The following is a 20811-nucleotide window of genomic DNA, read 5'->3' as shown; positions in this document are numbered from 1 at the left end:
TCATTCTGCATGTTTATCCCCTTTAAGTTTTCGTGAAAATATCCTTGTACCTTTCAGTTGTCCACGCGGTTTCTCTTACTGTCTACAAGCCACCGTAAATCAGAGGTTTTGGTAGGCGATTTTCTGCATTCTGCATACGTGACCATTTTGCATTCTGCATACGTGACCATTCCATCTTAAGCGGGATTTTGTAATCACGACTTCAACGCTCTCGCAATGAGTTTTTGTCATGACTGATACGTTTGACAAGGTGGAACCATTTGTCCTTAAGAGTTTGTCTAAGGTGTCTCAAGTATAATTTGTTTAACACGTTCATGTGTCGGCGCGGCGGTACGGCACCCAGGTTTCGCTTTTCCATATAACACGGTGGGGATTATTATTACCCGGTACACTGCAAGTTTATGAGCTCAAATCATGATTAGAAAACCTTGTCTTAACTTTCAGAATGAGAGGCGTTGCTAATCCTGGTTCTAATTTCAGAGTCGATATTGACTTTTTCCTAAATTAAACTGCCGAGGTAATTGTATTCCAATAGTTCTCTCCGATTTTATAGCATTATTTTTTACTTCCGGGGAGTGCATGATTTTAGTTTTATCAAGTTGTTCAGCTTAAGGCCCAAAGTCTCGTATTCCCAGGTATATGTGTTCAACATTTCTTGTAATTGTTGTAGCGTTTTTGCAACTAGAGCGCAGTCATTAGCGTATTGAAGTTCTGTGATGCATTTTGTAAGTGGTTTTGCCCTTGAGTCTTTTTATATTGAACAGACAGCCGTCGTATCTGTATCTAATGCCCAATCCTCTTTCCTGCAGTTTGCTGTCCACTTTAATGGACAGCGCTGCCATGAAAATGTTGAATAGGAGAGGCGCTAAGAGCTAAGACACATCCCTGCATAACTCCTGTATTTGTTAGGAAGGGATCGGTCAGTGATTCATGATGTGACACTTTTGACTTGTTGTTATGGAGGCTTTTACACACTGTAAGAAATTTGTTGGGTACTCCGAACTTTTTCATAATTGCCCAAAGTGCATCTCTGTTCACAGAGTCGAAGGTTTTTGCTAGGTCGATGAATGCAATATAAAGTTTACACTGTTGATCTTTCACTTTTTCCTGTAGTTGGCAGATGGAGAATATGGAATCGACGGTGCTGCGGTTGGTGCCAAAACCCGTTTGCGATTCTGAGAGGATTTTTTCTATATGTGGGTGCATGCAGTTTGACATAATTTTCTTTCAATTAGAGTTACACGAACGTCTGAGGTACATACTCAAAATTTGTAAATATACAGGGTGTTTCAAATTCGAACCTTATCGTCGGGATCTCAGGAACTAGATGAGATACGAGTTGATGCTGATTCCGAATACTACCGAAGATTAAAAAAAAACAAATATTCGCAGTTGTATTTTTGCTTTTTTGTGACTCTATTTGAAAAGGTATTTTTTAATCATCTGCTGATGATAGTAATATGGTTAACAAAACGCTCATCCAGTGCAAAAGTTAAGCGTTTTGGTGTATTCTGGCAAATTCGTGTTTTATTTTGCTTTTCTATTTGAGAAGATATAACAAAATAAGTTTCATATTCTCATTGTTACATTTTTTTCTTCTACTACATGGTGTTTATGTATTTGAGTTACCTCATCATCAACTTTCAGATGTTAAGTACAGTCGTGGATTTTTTATTATGTATTTTAAGAGCTTCTAAGGTCTCAAAATTAAAAAATAATATATGAGAAATTCAGATTAATGGGATTTTCCGTATAATCAAGTTAGAGACGAACAAAGAATAGATTTTGGTTAAGATCTTACCAGGAAAAAAGATTAAAATTATTTTCTCCGTTCAATATATTCTCTAAAAATCATTTTTAGATTTTACCCTGATTTTAAAATAATTGTATTTTCATATAAAACCAGCTAGTACCTAATTTTGTTTTTAACGGACACTTATACGCGGCTAATTTCAAGAGAAGGGTGTATTTTAACACTCGTTTCGAGCTATCCGGTTCACCGTCTTGGTTTTAAACCTACAGAAGTAGTAGTCCATTAGTTTAAGTGTGGCCATTCACACCATCCGGTTTTAGTCCGGAGATCGAATGCAGCAAATTGCCGGAAATTGGATAATGTGCTAATGGAGTATAGCAGAAAATGTACGGTGCGGTCCTATAATAGAAAATATCAGCTGCGGTGCAGCATTAAAAGTTATAAATAAATTGATTCTTTTTTTTTGAGAATTTTGTTTTAGAAATATATTTTGATAACAACTAATACTATGCGACGGCGCAATTGGGTCAACTTTCGTTTAGCTGAAATCAGTTATTAGAAAAAAAATTGTCTTTAAAATGCTCCTGTGAACCACGGAAAACACAAATTTTCCTGCGTAATGCGTAATTTCCAAATTTCGCACTTTAGAATAATCCTTGAAATCTGCTATAAAAAAATACATTTTGCGTTTTATTTTTAATATTTTTCTGAACATATAACAACAATTTTCCTGAGGAAATAAGCTGCTTTCATTTTCTAAGGAAATTTATTAGACTTTAGAATAGCTGAAATCAGTTATATAAAAAATAAATATATTTTTGCCTTTTAGAAGCATTCATGAATTGAGGAAAATAAAAATTTTCCTGCGGAAATAAACTGTATCCATTTTCTGAGGAAATTTAATAGACTTTAGAATAGCTGAAATCAGTTATTTAAAAAATAAATATATTTTTGCCTTTTAGAAGCGTTTACAAACTCAGGAAAATAAAAAAATTGCTGCGGAAATGCTTGATTTTCACTTTCCATTTTTGTAAGCATAAATACATAAAAAATTATCTTTTTATCAATTTTGAACCAAAAAAAATCATTTAAAAGTGTCTAAAATTCTAATCAATCTAGTAATAGATCTAATAATATTTTTACAAAATCACAGTTAACTATTAAAATATAAAAACCACAGCTTAACACCCTCCACAAAGAAAAGCTAGCAAAAGCAACCCAAATGCTAACCAATCTAATATTTTTGCAAAATCACAGTTAATTATTAAAATATAAAAGAAAACTGCATGATCCGATGATTTTTCTTGTTTTGAATCAGCCCTATTTACGTAAAGCTTTAATAAAAAACAAGAATAAGTGCTCATAACATTCCTAGGTACTTATAGTTTACAAGAATATCTATTCTACAAGAATTGTTATTCCTCCGAAAGATGTGTTACCCCACCCAGCATCCCTTTCCTCGGTCCCGTAAGCTTCTAAACTGAAAAATGTATGAAAACAAAGTGCACAAAATGATCCGCGACACATTTCCGCAGGAATTTTTTTGTATTTCTTTGCTCGTAAAGGCTCGTTTAAAGCAAATATAAGTTCATTTTTCATGTAACTGATTTCGGATATTCTAAAGTCAAAGCATTTTTTATGTAAAATAAAAGTAAAAAATTTCCGCGGACACTTTTTTGTGTTTTTGTGTTTAGAAAGATGACTAAAACACACCCCGAAGACTAGTTTTGATGTAACAGATTTCGGCTATACTAAAGTCCGAAAAATGAAAATAACGCATTTCCGCAAGAAATTTTTTGTATATTTGTACTCCTAACGCCTTCTATAGAATGCATATATAAAGTCATTTTTTATATAACAGATTTCAGCTAAACGAAAGTTGAGCCGCGCATTTTACCGGTGATCAATGGGCCTTCGATGGAAAATAAAACAGTGCTTACGTCTTTACAATCTTTTTGGGCGCCACTCAGTTTTGGAAAGCTTCTAAGTTGACAACTGAGAAATGAAACTCAGAAGATTGATAGATACTATTTTAGGAATTATAGAAATAAAACGCCGAGATAAAAAAACAGTGCAAAAAAACAAAAAATAAAACAGTGCTTACGTCTTTACAATCTTTTTGGGCGCCACTCAGTTTTGGAAAACTTCTAAGTTGATAACTGAGAAATGAAACTCAGAAGATTGATACTATTTTAGGAATTATAGAAATAAAACGCTGAGATAACAAATATATAGGGTCTTTTTCACATTACACATTTCATCGGTGCAAAGTGTAACTATGGTAACATGGGATGGACAGCAAACAGGACTATGATACTTGTTCTCAGACAGGCAGAATTATAGTTAGAATTAAAAATTTTTAGAATTTCTTATTTTTCTTGTGCATATAATTACATTTTTGGCTTATAAGTAACAAATAGCGCAAATAACAAAAAATTCAATTACTTTTTATGTCTAGTTTTTATTTTATAAATTTTTGCAAGTATCGATTTTAATGGAACCGTTAAATGACTTTTTAAACGTGTCATGACAGTAGCTTTATTCGATTTCCCAAAAAGTACGGTTCTAGAACGGTTCAAAACACTGGCACAATATGATTTTTTGCAACTTTTGACATGAATGATTGTCGTAATTAGACTGTGCGATTGTTTTAAGCCGTTCTAGAACCGTACTTTTTTGGAACTCGAATTAAGCTTATATGTTTTTCTGACATAATTATCGTAGTTTTACATGAATAGGCCCTAAAGCTCCAAATATCTTAAATTCTTTAGATACTAAAAAGAATAATAATTATTATATATAAATATAATAATAATAATAATTTGGTATTTTTTTGGAAATAATTTGGTATTTTTGGTACTTTTTTCCTAAAATTGGTATTTATTGTACACCATTTTTGGCAGCGGTTTGCCCCTCGAAATTTACCGATATGGGATACTTCTATAAGCAATGTCTATAACTTAATTATATCATAGATTAATTTTTCTGCAAAAATCTCAATAAAAAATTCTTAGAAACGAAATACTTTTAGTGCTTCTTATTTCTACACAAATTTGCCTAATGAACAAAGAGGTTGCAAAAGGTATATGCAACCCCACCCTATCATTAAAGAAAAAAAATACTACTTGAGGATACAAATACGCCCTATAAAATATCAAGAATTTTTGATGGTTAAGGATATTTAGATAAAAGTAAAGTATCAATAAGGAACTTGTGTCTGTGGATTTTAAAATCATGGATTTTCACATAAAATAAATATTATGCTAGAGTTTCCAGAAAGCTTGAAAAACCTGAACATTAATGGCCTTTAAAAGAGAAAATTATTTTATTTCAAAAAGAATATTTTCTGTAATATATTAAACTCCCTGTATGTATAGAAAACGCATACATGTATGCTTATTAATTTTTAATAAAATGAAAATTGATTTTACATTAACGCAATGGACGTAGAATAAATATTTAATAGAGCCACTGCGACGATATTGCTGAAAATATTGTCATATTGCACCAACATTTGAACATTTAATGTGTCCGGTTAATTTTCCTAAAAGGCACATCTCAGATAACCACTATAAATTTTGTAACACAACCGCTATGAGTTGACAATGAAATGAATGCAGCAATTAGTAATGCCAGAAAACTCGCATTTATCCAATGACATTCCAGTCGAAAGGAAACTAAAATGAACATACGCAAACATAATAAAAGTAAAATAAAACACTAATTTAATTTGTGTTATGTGGTTTAATATGGGGGCGCATAATCAGAATAATATATGATAAAAAATGCCTAGAGAAGCTGAACTAATTAGGCAAAGAAAATAAAATCCTCCTACTCTGGGTGTCCGCTCAACGATCTAGCTAGAAAAGGAGCGAACACTCCACTAACTGGACCAGAACCGTTTTGTTTTCCAAGCGGAAACCAACTAATGGCGGAACTGAGGACCCTGGAAGACTCCATCCGTAACCTGGAATGAGAGTCCTCCAACGGTCTAAGACACTCGAAAAAGTTCCTCAGAACTTACGACCGAGAAAAATCAATGAATTTCTTGGATTTAAGTAAAAACAATTGTCACGGATTGCCCACGGGGTTTCTAATAGGACACTGTCTCCTCAACGAACACCTCAGTAAGCTGAAGCTGAGAAACAACGGCGAATGTAGATTCTGTGGGGAAAATGGGGAAACACCAGAACTGAGTGTGCCGAGACGACGACCGTTCGTGCCATAAACTTTGGTACGGCTGATGTCGACGATGGAGAGCTGGCCTTTGTGAAGTCGTCTCAAGTACTGGCTTTTGCCACAACCATGAGACTGTACGATTAGTTATAACTCGTCAAAAATCCTTCCAGAATCACAAACGGGTTTTCGTACCAACCGCGGCACCGCGACCGTGGAATCCATATTTTTCATCCGCCAACTACAGGTAAAAGTAAAAGAGCAGCAGTCTAAACTTTATATTGTATTTATCGACCTAACAAAAGCCTTCAACTCTGTGAACAGAGATGCACTTTGGGCAATTATGAAAAAGTTCGGAGTACCCAACAAATTTCTTGCAGTGTGTAAAAGCTTCCATAACAACAAGTCAAGGGTGTCACATCATGGATCACTGAGCAATCCCTTCTTAAAAAATACAAGAGTATGTACATGTTCACGGCAGCGCTCTCCATTATAGTGGACAGCAAACTGCAGGAGAGAGGATTGGGCATTAGATATAGATACGACGGCGCCGGTCGGTGGTCTGTTCAACATAAAAAGACTCAGGGCAAAAACACGTACAAAATTCATCACAGAACTTCAATGCGCCGATGACTGCGCTCTAGTTGCAAAAACGTTACAATTACAAGAAATGCTGAACACATATACCTGGGCATACGAAGCTTTGAGGCTTAAACTAAACATCGACAAAACCAAAATCATGTGCACTCCCCCGGAAGATCACAATAATGCTATACAAATCGGTTAGGTTAGAGAACTATTGGAATTTGTAGCGGAATTCAATTACCTCGGCAGTTTGATTTCGAAAAAGGCCAATATCGACTCTGAAATTTAGCACAGGATTAGCAGCGCCTCAAGAGCATTCTGGAAATTAAAAGACAGGGTTTTCTACAATCATGATTTGAGTACAAAAACGAAACTTGCAGTGTACCGAGCAATTATAATCCCCACCATGTTATATGGGAGCGAAACCTGGGTGCCGTACCGCCGACACACGCATTAAAGAAGTTGCAACCGAGACACCTTAGGCAACTCTTAAGAATCCGATGATTCCATCATGTCTCAAACGTATCGGTCCTTGATAAAGCTAACTGCGAAAGCATTGAAGTCATGGTTACAAAATCCCGCTTAAGATGGGCTGGTCACGTATGCAGAATGCAAGAAACCCGCATACCAAAATCTCTGCTTTATGGTGAGCTTGTAGACGGTAAGAGGAGGCCGGGTGGGCAACTCAAACGGTACAAGGACATTTTCCATGAAAACTTAAAGGGGATTAATATGCAGAATGAGTGGGAAGAAACAGCTTACAATAGAACTCAATGGAGAAGAATTGAAAACTCAGTTAACAGCGACAACCAAAAAGTAAAGATGCAACAAAGCAATGAGATTTTTGAATGTCCGGAGTGCGGTAGGCAGATAACATCACGTATCGGGATTTTCAGTCACAGAAAAGCTCATGAAAGAAAACGCCTTGCGTGACCATCTCCTGATGCGTGTCAAATACTCGTCAGCGAGTAATAGCAGTAGTAGTAGTAGTAGTAGTATAACTCGTTATAACTCAAGAAAATGGAACACACAATAGAGAGAGATCTGTAAAGCGGTTATTAATTCCCCTCCTAAACATTCTGCATTCTACGCCACTGGATTCTACGTGAAATACTCTACGAAACTCAGTTTTCACAAGTTTTAAGATAATCGAGATATTGTGGGCGATGAAAAATGCAACATTTTCAAATTAGTCCTGTATTTCAGGAACTAAAATGGCTACAACTAAAAAGGGTAGGACAAATCTGTGTTAGCATCTTTAGTTTCATAAAAAGGTAGCACAATGATGTGATAACCAAATCATTATATATTTCTTCTCATAAATAAAAAAAGCTATAAATCACACGAAAATGGGACACTCTGTACACAGTGAAGTACTCTTTTAAAGTGCTCTTATTAAATGGATAATAAATTTTGTGAATATCTATGAATAAACAATACTATTGATGCCTGAATGTATGAGTTCTTAATGTTCGTTTTAATAACTCACTCTTTTTTCATGTTTCTATACCGGGTGCGTCTCAAAAGTGGCTCACCCCCTATACCTTTTTTATTTTTTCAGATAAAAAACAGATATTTGACATGTTAGTATATGACATAAATTAGGATTGATTGACGTATTCAATTGTTTTTGATCATTTCCTGTTTCACAGGAAATGATTACAACTTTATGATAACAACTGTTTTTAACTCAGCCATGGCAATCTAGATTCAAATTTAAAATACGATTTTTTTTATGCAAAAATGTCAAAAGTTAACATATGATATGTCATTCTATTCAGAGTGTCATTTATTATAGTATACAGTAAATATATACCGAGGGTGCAATTTAAAAATAAAAAGTTGTGATCATTTCCGGTGGAAGAGGAAGTGACTAAAAACAATTGAATACGTCAATCAATTTATGTCATATACTAACATACCAAATCTCGTTTTTTTATCTGAAAAAATAAAAAAATTATAGGGGGTGCGCCACTTTTGAGACGCACCCGGTATAATATAAAAGACAGCTGTAAATCGCAACGGTGATCACGAAGATTCGGCAGACTAGCGGTTTTATACTAGGTAATGACTAGGCAATGACGCTATTGCAATTCCAGTATCAAACCTTTGGTAACTTATCAGGCAGTTCATTTTACTCCCAGCTTGTGAACAAAATTGTTGTTTATCATATTTGGTCCGTTTTAATATTTTTTCGTGATTCTATATAAGGTGTTTCAAAAAATATATGAAAAATCTCCCCACGAAAGATGGCATATGTTGAATGTGGTAGACAACGATTCGGCATTGAAACTAAAAGAATTTCGGACTTCCATTGTCTTTATTTATTTTGATTCGCACGTTTCAAGTTTCAAACGTTTTCACAAGTGTAAACATGATAACGGTCAGTGATCCTTCTGACCGAAACGTTGTGTTAATCAAAATCAAGAAAGAAAATGGAAGTCCGTAATTCATTTATTTTGAATACATGGCATATGTTTTTTGAAACACCTTGTATAAAAAAAATCCCGATGGCGCGCCACCTTCCTACTCTCGCTTAAAAGCTTCATTCAGAACCTCGCAATTAGTGGTTTCAATTAGCGTATAACGTTAGTTCAGAACGTCAAAATTAGTGCATTTTTAATTAAGCTTCATTCAGAGCCTCGAAATTAGTGGAATAAATCAGTGGTTTTAATTAGCGAAGAAGTTTGTTGCTTTTATTTCAATTTAAGCATTCAGAACGTCAAAGTTAGTGGTAGACATTTTCAATTAGTAGAAAATTTTTTTGACTTTTCCACTAATTATACTTCAAAATTTGCTACAAATGTCATTTTGGTCTTTGATTATCTTCCGTTAACTAACGCAAGCAGTAGCTAGGATATTCTATTAATTTTATTTGTGTTTTTTAAACATTGTGAATGATCGTAAACTAAAAAGTATGAAGTGTATTTGAAACCACTAATTTATTCCAATAATTTGTTCCACGAGGTTCTGAATGAAACTTTAGTGGAAAAAGTTAACAAATTTTTAACTTTTCCACTAATTATACTTCAAAATTTGCGAGGAATGTCATTTTGGCCTTTGGTTTATCGTACAACAAGAGAAAATGTGGTTAGGAATCAAAAGTTAATTGTTTTATAAGCTAAATATTACGCTTAAAGCTTGATCTTCATGCATCTGTTGTCCGACGACGATACGATGATACGATATTAATTTTATTGGTTGAATTTAAAGACTTCGATTGGTTAACCGTTTCTAACTAATCGAAGTCTTTCAATTCAACCAATAAAATTAATATCGTATCATCATATCGTCGGATAACGGATGCATGAAAATCAAGCTTTAGGCTTTCTCTCTGGATACAACTGATTACCGCAAGATGTTGCTAGGATATTCTATTAATTTTAATTGTGTTGTTTAAACATTGTGAATGATCCTACACTAAAGCTTCATTCAGAACCTCGTAATTAGCGGAAAAAATTATTGTTTCAATTAGAGTAGAAGTTTTTTCCTTATATAAAGTTGATTGTTTTTTAAGTTAAATATTAGGCTCTATGGATACACCTGATTACCGCAAGATGTTGCTAGGGTATTCTATTAATTTTAATTGTGTTTTTTAGACATTTTGAATGATCGTAAATTAAAAAGTAATTGAAACCCTTATTTTTTCCACTAATTGCGAGATTCTGAATGAACCTGTAGTATCGTTACCTATTTATCACACAAATTTCTAATTTATGAAAATATGATTAATAACAAAAAACACTTACTCATATATTTCTTGAATTTTCCATAGGACCTGCGACTGGGACGACCGTCTCAAATCGTTGACCGCCAACCAGAACAGGATGTTCTCCTCGCTCTTCTCTTTCTGCAAATAATTGGTGAACTCTTGCACCCCAGTGGGGTCGCAGAGCAAATCCTCCATTGACAACCCCACCTCCTCACCCTTTTTTCCGTCGGCAACATCCATCTTACAAACATATCGTAGCATAAAACTAATAAAACAGTAGAATTGCCCATTTAGAAAGCCACAGCATGGTTGCATGCATTTCACTACGAACGTTTACCAAATAGCAAAGCTAATCAAATTACCACTTTACTATTTGCTATAGACGAACATAAAACGTAAAAACATAAATTATTCGCTAATTGAAAACTAAACAGAAATCTAAATGGTCGTTTGATTTGTCGGTGTCAAACAGTGGTGTAGTATGGAAAAATATAGTGTTCGCAAAAAATCTGCATAACATATTTTTTTATTAGATGCAAATGAAATTGGGTAACGCAGTTAGTTGCTGGTCTATAAAACTAAAAATTAGTTTTATCACAGTAGTTTGTTGCTAGTTGGTTTACCTACCAAATTTTTTTATTAAAAATGCGGAGGATATTGTATATTGTTTTATTAGGAGTAAAAATGACATTAATTAATAATATATTAAGGGTTTGACATACAGCCGAGGGCACAAAAGTCATTTTTATCATCTTTTCAAACGCCACAAATTATAGCTATTTATGTAACTAGTACCTAAAATGATGTTTTTTAGGACGAATCATTACTGTTTGCGGACGAGGCGTTAGCCGAGTCCGAAATAGTAGATGAGTCCTAAAAAACATAATTTAGGTACGTGTTACATACACTATTTTTTGTCATACGCTTTTACAGTTTTTTAGAACGTATATTTGCAATTTTCCATATTTGAAATTATAATGTTTGAAAAAGTTGGCTTATAAATTCATATCTTAGTAACGAGTTTGTTTATTTCATCGCATTTTGACATGTCATTCGAAATTTGTCACAAAATCACACAAATTCATCAACAATTTTAAATGTTCCAAAATCCCGAACATATTGCTAATAAGGCCAAAGAAATCGTGTTGGATTTACTTCCTGTGAAGTCTCGTGCCATTTACCAGAAAGAATGATGTTTTTAATGAATGGAAAGACAAAATGGCGTATTCGTTGTAAATGAAGATGTATTGCTAAATTATTTCCACGAAAAGTGGCAGTACCTAGGGTACCCATTTAAAAGAGGCTTTTAAATTAAAAATATTCTTAAATTACAGTCACAAACATTCAAACCATCGTCAATTTGGTCGAAATATTCCATGCTGAGAGCAGTGTTAAGTGTTAAAGAAGATATTTATATTGACAAATTTCCAAAACTTATTGCTTTTTTGAAGAGGAATTCGGTTGGTTACGAGCCTAAAAAGTCTAAGGTTTTGTCCATAAAAGAGATCGGTGATTTTTTATCCACGGCTAGTGATGAAACTTATTTACTTACTAAGGTAAGTTTGCGATAATGATTTTTAAAATATATAGATGGTTTCTTATTCCATTGTATTTGATTTTTAGGTAGCTCTTTGTCATTGGCCTTTGTGGAGCATGTAGAAGAGAAGAATTGTACTCTCTACGAGTGCAAGACATCATAGAAAAAGACAACAGCTGCCTTTTAGTTACCCTTGCGGATACAAAAACTAATATCAAAAGAGTGTTTCCGGTGGTGAACGAAGGGAACGTTGTCAATCCAGTTGAGTTGTATAGAAAATATGCTTGTCTTAGGCCAAAAAATGTACCACATGATTATGTCTTCATCTCTTATCGTAAAGGAAAATGCACCGTGCAACGAGTCGGCATTCATTCATTTGGGAAGATGCCATCGATTGTAGCAGCATTTTTAAAGTTGTCGAACCCAAACGAATATACAGGTCATTGTTTCCGACGTAGTTCTGCTACTCTTGCTGCAGATGCAGATGTGGATTTTACATCGCTGAAACGCCTAGGAGGTTGGAGGTAAAAATTTTAATATTTTCCGATCTTGTTCTAAACAACAATAATTATTTAGGTCGTCCACAGTGGCCGAAGGTTACATAGAAGAATCTATTGAGAAAAAGAAGAAAGTTTGCAAACTGCTAATGGGGGAAAAGAAAATCGCGACCACTTCCACGGATGTATTACCAAGTACATCATCGTTCGCATTTACTCCACCTCATCAGAAAGTAAATTTACCTGCCAATGGAGGAGTCGTTTCGATTGCAGATGCAAGTTTTCAAAATGCACAAAATTGTTCATTTCATTTTTATTTTTCCAAATAACTTAGCTTTTGATATTGTTAGTATTTAATAATTTAAAAATCAAATACAATGGAATAAGAAACCATCTATATATTTTAAAAATCATTATCGCAAACTTACCTTAGTAAGTAAATAAGTTTCATCACTAGCCGTGGCCAAAAAATCACCGATCTCTTTTATGGACAAAACCTTAGACTTTTTAGGCTCGTAACCAACCGAATTCCTCTTCAAAAAAGCAAAAGTTTTGGAAATTTGTCAATATAAATATCTTCTTTAACACTTAACACTGCTCTCAGCATGGAATATTTTGGACCAAATTGACGATGGTTTGAATGTTTGTGACTGTAATTTAAGAATATTTTAATTTAAAAAGCCTCTTTTAAATAGGTACCAGGTACTTACTTTAAAACAAATAACTTAGCTTTTGATATTGTTAGTATTTAATAATTTAATTATAAATATATGTATAATTTTATGTGATTTTGTGACAAATTTCGAATGACAAAATAAAACAACCAAATAACGAATTTAGACATTTTAGTCCATAAAGGTTGCCATGACGACCTTTACGGCCTAGGCCGAAAAAGAAACATTTTACGGACTGAAATGAGTCCGTAAAATAGCTGTTTTTGGGAGCGTATGACAAAAAATTTATTAATTTACATGAAAAATATTAATGTTTATGGAATATACAGAGTCCAGAATACAAAATCCCATCAAAAACATAGAATGTAAGAAAATGCCAAGTCGCTATAAAAAGTTGTGAGATCTCATGTAAAACCAAGTCAGTTTATTTTATTTAGTCTCTCTTTAAGCACCTATTCAACAATTTTGATATAAATTGTTAATATCAATATTAGTCATCTTTATTTCTATAATAATCTTAATGACTTGGCAATTGCATGCACGGGACCATAATTATAAAAAAGAATATATCTACTATTTCGATTACTATTTTTTTTTATAGATGGAAAACGACGCCTTTAGGGCCGGAGTGTGGGGATCTCCCTCATGCGAGAGGGTCTACCCACTAAAAACCCATCTGTGCTCTAAGCTCGCCAATCTCGGTACCGCCGGCGCCGAAGGCATTTCATCAAGATTAGAGACTTATCATACTTCTATTGGTCTTGTCTGTACCCAGATCTTGTCTTTTTCGTCCTTCGCCTTTTTCTTCATAATGTTCCTTAACATGCCGCAAATTGCTTCGGTATTTTCATTCGATGATGTTAGAGGGTTTCCGACGTTTACTCTAGAAATCTTCATACCACACACTGTTTCTGCGTTTTCCCGTAAATCTTCGTGCGCGTGACACTCAAATAGTGTGTGGTTAGCCGAGTCTGACACCTCGCAATACCAGCATTTAGGAGAGTCAGCCTTGCGGATCCTGTGCAGATACTCACCAAATACTCCATGGTCAGTCATGGCTTGCGTGATGTAGTAGTCCGTGTTTGCTTGGTCGCATTTTATCCAATCTTTAATATTGGGTATGAAAGTCTTTGTCCATCCGATATATGCTTCCCATCGTGTCTGCCATTGCTCTAGTTCCATGTTTCTGGCCTCTTTCCGGAAGGAAGTTCCATTTTTATATATTTGATTTATTTCCTGGATCAGTAGACTGACTGGAGGTATCTTAGCAAGACACAGTACCGCTACTATTGGACATGTGCAGTATGCCGATGCAACCCTGAGTGCTAACTTCCTATTTATCCTTTCTAGCATGTTTTCATAATGCTTGAAACGCATGGATCTGTCCCAGATCGGTGATGCGTAGTGTATGGTCGAATGATCTACCGAAGCGAGAAATCGGTAGAAGTGCCGCGCGAGGTCCTCCGATATTGGGAGTTATTCTCGTCAGATGCTGGATGATGCCAGTCGTTTTATCCCTGATTTCTGTGACGTGTGAAGTCATGCGCATGCCCGAGTCGAACCAAACCCCCATGTATTTAACCTTCTTTTGAGGTTTTATAACTAAATTATCCAGCTTTATGCTTAGATTTTTTGCCTTGCGTTGTCCAACGAGAATGACCAGCTCAGTTTTTTCGGGGGCCAGTTTGACGCCCATGCTTTCCAACTTATTTTTAATCGCTAGCGCAGCCGTCTGAATCTTTTCTTCGAGGATCGTGTAGGTGGATGCAGTTATTAAGAGGGCTAGATCGTCCGCGTAAGCTAAGATCGTGTTGCCCAGACCTGTATCGGTTCTAAGTATCTGATCGTAAAATATATTCCAGAGGGTGGGCCCGAGGATCGAACCTTGAGGGACTCCACACGTCATTCTGTGTTTCTAAATCTAATAAACGGTGCACTTAAGAATAAAGTTTTTTAATTACTATAGAATATCATATCGTGCAATTGCCAAGTCATTATAATTATTATAGAAATAAAGATGACTAATACTATAGTATGTCTTCACTTATGTCAGATAAACCAAAATATTCGAAAAATTGACACAAAATAGAAATTGTCCTGAATACGAAAATTTTGAAAATAGAAAAAATGTGAAAGTAAACAAAATCAAATAAACTTTAATAAACAATTTTTTTTTCAAACGTCACAAAAGTATTAATTTTTGCGACGTGATTGACAATAATGTAAAAGAGTCATTTTAACGCCTAGGGATAAAGGTATAAAAATATATTATTAAACCTCTAAAAACTTTTACAGAATTTTCTTCTGATCACCTACTTGGCCGCCATTTAAAAAAACCACTTGAACGTCAAAGGTTAAACAATTTTTTTTGATCTTTCGAGTTTAGACGGTCATATTGCCTTTAGGCAAATTGAATTCAACTGACTTGATCAATTCACTTGACTCGTGTAAACGCATCTTTAATTTATTAGTTTTGCAACATTTCAAACAACACTTTTTCAAACGTCTCCTTCAAATCCTTCAATTTAATAGCTGTTAATAAGAAGTTTCACTTCAAATATGCGAAATTGGTAGTGGCACACAATTTTATTTCCGACGACACAACTGATACATCTGTCATAGATGAATTTCCAGATATCAAAAGAACACAGGAAAGAAGAAAGAAGGAGACATTATTGTTGAAGTAGGATTTGAAGACACCTATTTAAATTCTCCCCAAAATTATATAATCAGTTCATAATCATTACCAAGAGCACCGTTTTTAAAATTAATAGTATAATGTGTAATAAAACTGAACCACAATAGATCGTGGACTAGGGGAAACCACGTTAAAAAACGCGTCAAATACACTACCTCACAGGTGGTGCGAAAATGTGTGCATGTGCATATCATGAAAAACACGAGTTTTTCAACTTTTGAAATCGCCATATCTCAGGAATGGTGGTTCGTAAGAAAAAGTATAAGAACCATTATTGTAGAAAATTCTGATCTGTCAACATTTGTTGGCGTACTTTTGATAGCGCTACCGTTTAGGGAGAGAAAAAAGCAAATATTTTGACTTTTGACCTTGAATATTTTTTAGCAGACGTGGGGACCTTTCAGATATCATTTATAATAGTGTACAAAATTGTACCACTCAGCCTATGGAATTCCTATTTGCTTAATTGAAATTGCCTTATTTTGACTTGGGGTATGATTATATTGGGTTTTTCATAAAATATCAGTTTTTTAAAAAATCCACACTGATATGAGTGAGTGATATCCATCTACCTCAAGTACATCTACCATCGAGGAATAAAAAACCATGTTATTTTCTGCTTCAAATAATATAAAGAGATATAATTTGCATCAGACTTGATAGTAAGGATTAAATATAAATCAAAATAGATGGTATGCCATATTAAACATGGCCAATTCATGATAATTCTCATAAGAATGTTAAAATATATGTACACTATGATATACTTAATAATTCTGTTTTAAATAAACCTATTAATGCGTTACCCAATTTTATCTGTTTCTGGTATTGAAAATAATACTATTTGATACAGACTTTAGGCGGACACTCTATATTACGTTTCCTTTAATATACTCAAAAATAAGGTTTTGCTAATTTTGCCATAACATTAGGAGTGTTCTTTATGTTTTTAAACATAATAATTAAACTAATAAACAGGATCACAGAAATTACTTCTGAAATTTGAGTCTGCTAGTATCAAAATATTGTCAGAAGTTATAAATAATATTTAATTTAAAATTATTAGTTAAATTCTAAACAAGTTTTTTTTTCAAAAAAAAAAAAAAAAAAAAAAAAAAAAAAATTGAAATGAAGATCACTGCCATTGTATCACATCATATTTTCAGCTTATTCAGCCATTTCCAATATATTATGGTGTGTAGCCTCCATCATATCTCGTTATATAACACTGCTATATAGCAAAGTTATATAACATGTTACATATTTTTAGTCATATTTAGCAAATTTCGCTGCTATATAACTTGCTAGATGTTATCCATTTGTAGTCGGTAAAGATCAAAAGATGTTGCGCAACACTGCTATTGTAACATGAAACAACGTGTCCACACTTGCTAAATTTCTAGTTTAGCCGCTTATATTTTCAGGGACGTGCGCGACAGAATCCTAGTGTGGTGAGCTGATATTAATTTGTTTATTTATTTCAATAATAATACCGTATGATCGAAAAAAACTGCGTCCAGTCGGCCCGTCGTGTTATTGGACATGATGACGATGGATGAAAATCTCCATATAATTTTGCACATGAAATGACAGCGATTTTATTTCATAGCAATACTGCCATTTTTTTCTGATCGTATTTATATAGTCTTATATTATATATTAATAGGGTGGTCCAAATTGATTCCGAAATTGGCAGATATATTAGCAGATAAAATAAGCAGAAAGTTCGTAATCGATGTCTTAAAAATGCTTGCTCGATACAGGCGAAGTCATTTTTCGATTTTTTCCAAAATACCCCTGGAAGCAAGCGTTCATTTTGATAAAATTGGTAACCAGTGATTACGAGTTCTCCGAGGCTTATTGTAAATATGACTCCTATACTTGTAGAGCGCACCACCTACATATTTTAACTGGTTTGAAGAGTAATAACTTTTCGCCCGTACCTGTATAAAACTACTGACTAAAAAGATATTTACGACGTTTTCTTTTTACGTAAAAAAAAAAAATTTTGGTAAAAATCGCTACGAGTAACAGTTCTCGAGATATTGGGAAATCGAAAATTATCGGTCATCTGTCATCATTGACATAAATTAAATGTTTAATTAAATAGTTATTAGACTAAAATCATAAATTTGAAATTTTTGTGCTAAAAGTTCAACAGAAACTGTTTTATCGTCACTTTTTTGCAGAAGAATTTATGATTAATTTAAAAAAATAGAAATTTCCTCAAATTTATTATTTCAGTGAAATAACTATCTACTCAACGTTTATTTTTCGTCAATAATAAACATGTGTTGACTATTTCCATTCTAAATATCTTGAGAACGGTTGCTCGTAGCGATTTTACAAAGAGGTATTTTATACGTAAAAAGTCACAGATGCATATTTTTTCACTCGGTACTTTTATACAGGTACGGACAAAAGCAAAGACGTCAAAACAGTCAAAACACATGTAGGTGGCGCCCCTACTAGTATGGAGTCTATTGACATCAAATCTAAATTTTCATGTCAAAAACTTCCAGACAACAATTTTCATCTAATAATATGTTACCAAAATTATTTAGAAAAATCGAAATCAAAATGAAACTTCTACACCCTGGTATCTCCGAAACTGGCATTTTAGGACATATTATTTATACGAACTTTTTTACTTGGTTTTATCTGCAGAATATAAGCCTCCCGAAGTTTCCAGTTCTGACCAATTCTTGTATATCTTATATTATTAATGGAGTAGAGCCAAGAGCAGACTTGTCAAATGATTAAGTTGTATAGAGATCATATAGTGTTATGGGATATCCGTGGTCCCTCATTTAAAGTGAAATAAAAAAAACATTATGCATGGTTAAAATTGCAAAAAAGTATATATTTGATAGAGAAAAAAGTTGAGAAAAATGTTAATAGGGAACAAAAGAAATGTAAATTAGGTACTCGTTTAGATGAAGCGAATAATTCAAAATGTTTGCTTTATGTTAGTTAATGTTTTTGAAGACAGAAACATACCATTGAAGAAACAACAGCTGAGGCACAGTAAGTGTTAATTCAGTTCAACTATATTTAGACCTTGTTTGTAGGCTATGGCGGAATCAAAACCGTTTTTTTCTCGATTTTCTTTCTTCTTCAAAAAATAATTACGCACGCCGCTGTTGCGAGCTGAACCTCTTTTTCGCCAAAACGATTCATGGTTACGAAAACTATAATGTGTACGGCTACCGGTTTTTTAACATGTAATATGTAGCTTGTTAAATAGCAGTTATATAACATGTTACTAAATGTGGACCTCTTCACATTTAGATACTCTCTTTCTAGTTGGGCCCATTGTTCTCTATTGTTGGCTATGGGCCCAAGTTGTTCCTGCTAATTTCCTAATATCATGAAATTAATAGGTTTGGTCTTCCTTTAGGTCTCTAATTCCTCGTGGGGTACCATGCTGTTATTTTTGTGGTCCATCTGTTGCCTGTCCTTGCCGGTGTCCTGTCCACCCATTGCCACTTGAGGGTTTTGATTCTGTGGATGATACCCACATTGGGTCTTTTGTCGTATCCACTCTATTCTTTTTACGGTCTTCTTGGTTATTACCAGCATATTTTTGTTCCATTGTGCATTGTGTCCTTATAATGTATAATGTAATAATATATTTTTGTATTTTTTTAAATGAGAGACCCTGTATTGGTGAATGTTTTTCTTCTTTAGATAAAGTGGTATTCTAGATTTGAATATGATTGAATTTTTTTTTTTTTGTTTTATTTTTATATATTGAATTTATGATAAGTGTTATCGATTTTCATGTACCAGGCCAACTTGACGTTAGACCTAGGTTTATACACCTGTGAATCGTCTATGCATTGATTTAAAGGATGTTTACTTCTTTATAGATAGAATATATATATATTTTTAAACTATATTTTTAAGAATTTTTAGAGCTACTCTGTATTTCATATGTGCTGTAACAATTGTCGGTTTTCTGGGTATTATACAGGGCGAGTCTGAATAAGTGCAAATGTTTTCAGGGCTGGTAGATCTCGATAAAAAGAAACATATTTACTTCAATGTTTTTCAATATTTTTTTTTTTTTTTTTTTTTATTTTAAAACAAAAACACAGAACCACTGGAGCTTTTTGTGTTTCTCTTTTTTTCTGTCTGTAAATTTATTCTTACTACCTATGTTGCCATATTATTAGGAATTATGCGGTTTTTAGTTTAAAACGGACGGACCAATCCTACCTCTACGTCCTTGTCGCGACTCCTGGGCAATGTGTGGCGTACAGTGGGTGTGCGTTACATAGCTAACGGAGAAGGGTGACGGCGAATTTCTGACGCCTAAAAACTGGAACATTGCGGCTAAGGGAATAAACCCCTACAGAAAATTCTGGTCCTCCAGGTTGGTGGTTGAAGCGTTAGACTAGCAATCTAACACTTGGAAAACAAACAAACGCTAAAAAGCCAAACATGTTGCCTCGGAATCAGGACGGAAATAACGGTAAACGAAATACGCTACGAAAACGGACTTTGAGAGTAGGTACCTGGAACAAAACCAGGAATTTAACTAAAACAAAATGAAGTTATTTACCGAAGTTATGATATAAATGGATATTAATTGTCAACAGAGACGAAGAAAAGGGTCAGGGCATAATGACGCTGTGGAGGGTATATGTATTATTTGGCTTCGGTGTGGAGAACTGAACGAAGCGGCGGGGTGGTGCCTGCTTAGAAAGAAACACAGTTCAACTGACATTATAGCAGAGATAGAGGACGATTTCTATTATGAGTTATGTGCACAATTAGACATGGTAAAGAGTCACCAGACACTAATTCTTGCAGGAGACTTCAATGGAAAAGTCGGTACGAGGTTTAATGATGATGTAGTTGGACGTTTTGGAGACCCAGATACAAATGACAGTGGTAACAGATTGGTGAATACATGCAAACAATATAATAGTTATGAAAATTAACAACACCTTTTTCCAGCATAAACGGATTCATCAGTATACTTGGACACGGCTGTCTTTGGGTCAGAAATCAATTACTGACTTTATAATAACTAAACAATCTATCCAAGAAAAGATAAAAAATGCCACTGTAAAGCGAGGAGCGCATTGTGGGTCGGATCATTTTATGGTTGTCTCTGAGATGATTTATCCTGTATATAGCAAGCAATACGTAACTGAACGAAGGCTACTGA

General features: G+C 34.1%; 1 protein-coding gene and 1 long non-coding RNA gene across 2 annotated transcripts in view; one reads left to right on the top strand and one right to left on the bottom strand.

The window, feature by feature from the left end:
- Nucleotides 1-20811, bottom strand: part of LOC115874968 — a gene marked incomplete in the record, with an annotated part of 636162 nt that overhangs the window by 76401 nt on the left and 538950 nt on the right. Inside the window, 1 exon segment of the mRNA XM_030890274.1 lies at nucleotides 10264-10425. Coding sequence (XP_030746134.1) covers nucleotides 10264-10425 — 162 coding nt within the window.
- The window catches only part of LOC115874974, a 239486-nt gene that overhangs the window by 107255 nt on the left and 111420 nt on the right, over nucleotides 1-20811 (top strand). The window lies entirely within an intron of this gene.

This window comes from Sitophilus oryzae, unplaced genomic scaffold (assembly GCF_002938485.1).
Source record: "Sitophilus oryzae breed Bouriz unplaced genomic scaffold, Soryzae_2.0 scaffold_130_pilon_pilon, whole genome shotgun sequence".
Lineage (NCBI taxonomy): Eukaryota > Metazoa > Arthropoda > Insecta > Coleoptera > Curculionidae > Sitophilus > Sitophilus oryzae.
Note: the sequence above shows the minus strand (reverse complement) of the source record. Positions and strands in the feature narration are given on the sequence as shown.